This window comes from Henckelia pumila, chromosome 1, assembly GCF_033568475.1.
Source record: "Henckelia pumila isolate YLH828 chromosome 1, ASM3356847v2, whole genome shotgun sequence".
Classification (NCBI taxonomy): Eukaryota; Viridiplantae; Streptophyta; class Magnoliopsida; order Lamiales; family Gesneriaceae; genus Henckelia; species Henckelia pumila.
Genome location: NC_133120.1, coordinates 106,095,876 through 106,099,334, shown reverse-complemented (window position 1 = coordinate 106,099,334; position 3,459 = coordinate 106,095,876). Strand labels below are relative to the sequence as shown.

The 3,459-nt window shown below is 36.3% G+C and overlaps 1 protein-coding gene across 1 annotated transcript; it reads right to left on the bottom strand.

The window, feature by feature from the left end:
- Window positions 1-305: 305 nt before the first annotated feature.
- Window positions 306-2,781, bottom strand: LOC140875740 (aquaporin PIP1-3). Its single transcript, XM_073279525.1, has 4 exons — window positions 2,296-2,781; window positions 1,637-1,932; window positions 731-871; window positions 306-612 (listed from the first exon to the last, which is right to left on the bottom strand). The coding sequence occupies exons 1-4, from the start codon at window positions 2,624-2,626 to the stop codon at window positions 511-513; spliced, it is 870 nt and encodes a 289-aa protein (XP_073135626.1). The 5' UTR covers window positions 2,627-2,781; the 3' UTR covers window positions 306-510.
- Between the last annotated feature and the right edge of the window lie 678 nt (window positions 2,782-3,459).

Sequence of the window (3,459 nt, the reverse complement as noted above, 5' to 3'; positions counted from 1 at the left end):
TGAAAACATTCTTGGTTGTTTATACTCTTTATATTGTAAAACATGATTTGTTTTGTTATCTTCTTCGTAATGAAGATTTAGTTTTCTCTTAAAAAAAATGTGACGACCTAGGCAAAAAATGGGCTGATTTGTTATAATATATGTCTGTATAAAAAGGTTTTTAAAAACATAAACCTTTTGGGCTTGGCCGCTTGGGGTTGTTTTTAGTCGCCACGAATATCACGAAAGTTAAACAACCTTGGGAAATATCAGTAATTTGGGCAGGGATTCTGCAAACTTTTCATGCACAAAAAATAAAGCATACATATAAAAAATAAAGATTCAGACATTCAAAAAATCCACATACATATATAATAGTACTGTTCGTTCAAGATCTAGTTTGCAGCAAACCCCATAATCGATAGCCTCATAAGTCGCAATTTACACACACAAAAACACAAATGAGAGAGAATCAGACTACACAAATTACATAATCAACCATAATTAGCACAACAACCGCGGCTTCTACATTTAGCAAGCCCTGCTGCTTTTGAAGGGAATGGCTCTGATCACGATTTGGTGGTAAACTGCGGCGAGAGCAGCTCCAATGAAGGGACCAACCCAGTAGATCCACTGAGAAACAAGAATCCATCATAAACAACGGCTCCATCAAAAAAAATATCAAGAAACGAATGATTTTATACAGTATATATCAAACTGATTCACACAGAAGATGAGACGTTATTCTTACGTGGTCGTCCCATGCTTGGGATTTGTTGTAGATGATGGCGGCTCCGAGGCTCCTAGCAGGGTTGATGCCGGTTCCAGTGATGGGAATGGTAGCCAGATGAACAAGGAATACGGCGAATCCGATAGGAAGAGGAGCCAGAAGCTGCATAGATGATCACAAAAGTCAAGAAGTGATCTAAAATCTGATAATATATATTTAGCTTCAACTCGCAAACTGAGAGAAACTACTAGGGCGGGGGTTTTAAATTATCTTTACCATATTCTTCATTATTCAGGTGGAAGTAGAAGGGGGTTTTATCCATAAACACCAAGACACCCAGCATGTATATGATCATTGCTGCTTTGTTTTACAAGTCAGATTTTACAAGATGGATTATATGTTGCCTAGTTCCAGATGTATTATAGAACAAACGCTGCTCCAATAATCATCAATATGATTGCCCTTGAATTGATATCATTGTCAATTAATGGATATTGTTAGCTCGATGGAAACTAACATAACATAAGCAATAACAAGGCACGCAGGATCGATAAAATATCCTAGGCACGTTGGATCGATAAAATAAACGCAGGTAAAAGGACTATTTAAACTGCAGGCTTGGTCAAACTTCTATTCAAAAGAAATAGGTCTCTCTGGTGTTAGTTTTTTTTTTTTAAATGCATTTCTTTAAGCCCCATCCTTGTACTTATTTTTCTGAACATATCAATTACTATCAGTATCTTCTTCCATTTAGAGGCTCAACTCCAAGCACACAATTTTTTTCATTTTTAGGTCTAGCATGTATGCATGTTCTAGAATCTACCAAATTATCACGAACTGAATCAAGTGGCAAGGGGAGAGTTTCAGAGAAATCATCCAGTAAAACAAGGTAGTTAAAAAAAGTTTAGAAATGAAAGTATGACGTACAGGGACATGCGAGTCTCTGGCGTTTCTCTTGGCATCTGTTGCAGAAAACACAGTGTAAACAAGAACAAAAGTCCCAATAATCTCAGCACCAAGCCCATCACCTTTGGTGTAGCCATGGCTCACCATGTTTGCCCCACCTTTCAGTCTTTCGTAAGGTCCCACCATGAAGCCCTTCACCACACCAGCACCACAGATGGCACCAAGGCACTGCATCACAATGTAGAACAGAGCTCTGGTCAAGGAAAGCTTCCTTGCCAGGAACAAGCCAAAGGTCACAGCTGGATTGATGTGCCCTCCTGTGTTTCCACACAAAGAGACCAAGAATTTAATCCTTTATTCGAATAAATATTGAAGATTTAGTCGTTGTAATCTTAAATTACATTATTTAAGTAGCGGTGAAAAGTTTTTAGGCTAGAATTGTTGAAACTATCGTCAATATTCTACCTTTATTTCGCTAATGGTGCAGATAGGACTATTTACAGCCTATGAGCCAAGATCCAGAGTCACATAACAAGAAAGATTCCAAACTCGCAGATACAAAGAAAGCAGTAAATATTTAAACTTTTGACATAAAAAATGACTTCCTTCAACCATTAGACTGGATCTAAGCCAAAATTAGTAAACCCAGAAAGTAAAACGGAAAGAACACAAAAACTGACCTGAAATACCAGCAGTGCAGTAAACAAGGGCAAAGATCATGCCACCAAAGGCCCAAGCGATGCCCTGAATACCAACAGAAGCGCATTTGTTCGGAGCTCTATTGACCCCCATGACAGTCAGGATCGTGATGTACAAAAACAAGAAAGTGGCCACGAACTCCGCAATTCCAGCCCTGTAAAAGGACCAAGATTTCAGCTCCCCAGGCTCAAACAAAGGGGCTGGCGGTGGCTCCTTGTAATCTTTATCCGTCTGAGCTGCCGTGCCTAATGGCTGCCTCTCGGTGTATTTGTTGGCTCCAAGCCTAACATCTTCCTCCTTTCCCTCTGCCATTGATTCAAGAATACAAAGCTAAAATTGCTCCCTTTCCGAAATAATACTCGAGCAAGGTGGTGGTGCAGTGGCTGAATGATATCCGCAATGTTTCTTTTATAGCTGAGAAATCATTTATTATTTGGAATAATTAAGTAAAGGGTCTTGCTTTATCTTTCCATAAAGTTTGTTACTTGTGCTGACACAATTATTTGAGCTAATCTTTTAAGTTTATTAAATTAACTATTTCGTTAAAAGAAGGATTATTGGGGTTAGAATTCTAGGGAAGAGGTGCGATAGTGGAGTCTCACAGAAAAGGAACAGATGGATACTGACGGATTCTGAATAATGTTTTTTGTTTTGTTCTTATCTGCAACAGAGTGTCATAACTATTTTTAAGTCGATTTAATAATTAACTAATTAATCCTAATGCATTTGGTTAGCTGGTTTGCTTTATTTTATTTCACATAATCATCACATAACAAATGATATATTATGTAGCTCGAGATGAATAAAAGATATGATGAAAAAAATAAACAATAAGAATAACATAGTTATTTTTTTATTTCATTATTAATGATGTTTAAAAAGGCTATATCGATATTATATATATTATATCATGATATTTTATTATACTAGTAAAAGTCATGTGCGATACGTACGTGTGAAACCTTTTATTGTTGATAAGCATTGCTAAATAAATTAACTGAAATGAGAAGATATTAACATGCAGTTAATTAATGATTTTTATTGTACTAATATATAATATGTGAAAGAAAAAACTATTACATGTGATGAAATCAATATAATTTTCAACATTGCAACTAATAAAAATATTTACAACATTGTCGAAT

Excerpts from the sequence above, each read along its gene's own strand:
- LOC140875740 (XM_073279525.1), bottom strand. The coding sequence starts at position 2,626 with ATGGCAGAGGGAAAGGAGGAAGATGTTAGGCTTGGAGCCAACAAATAC. Across the intron at positions 872-1,636 it reads CCAGAGACTCGCATGTCCCT|CTTCTGGCTCCTCTTCCTAT; the intron begins GTACGTCATACT and ends TCATCTATGCAG. Across the intron at positions 613-730 it reads CCCAAGCATGGGACGACCAC|TGGATCTACTGGGTTGGTCC; the intron begins GTAAGAATAACG and ends CTTGTTTCTCAG.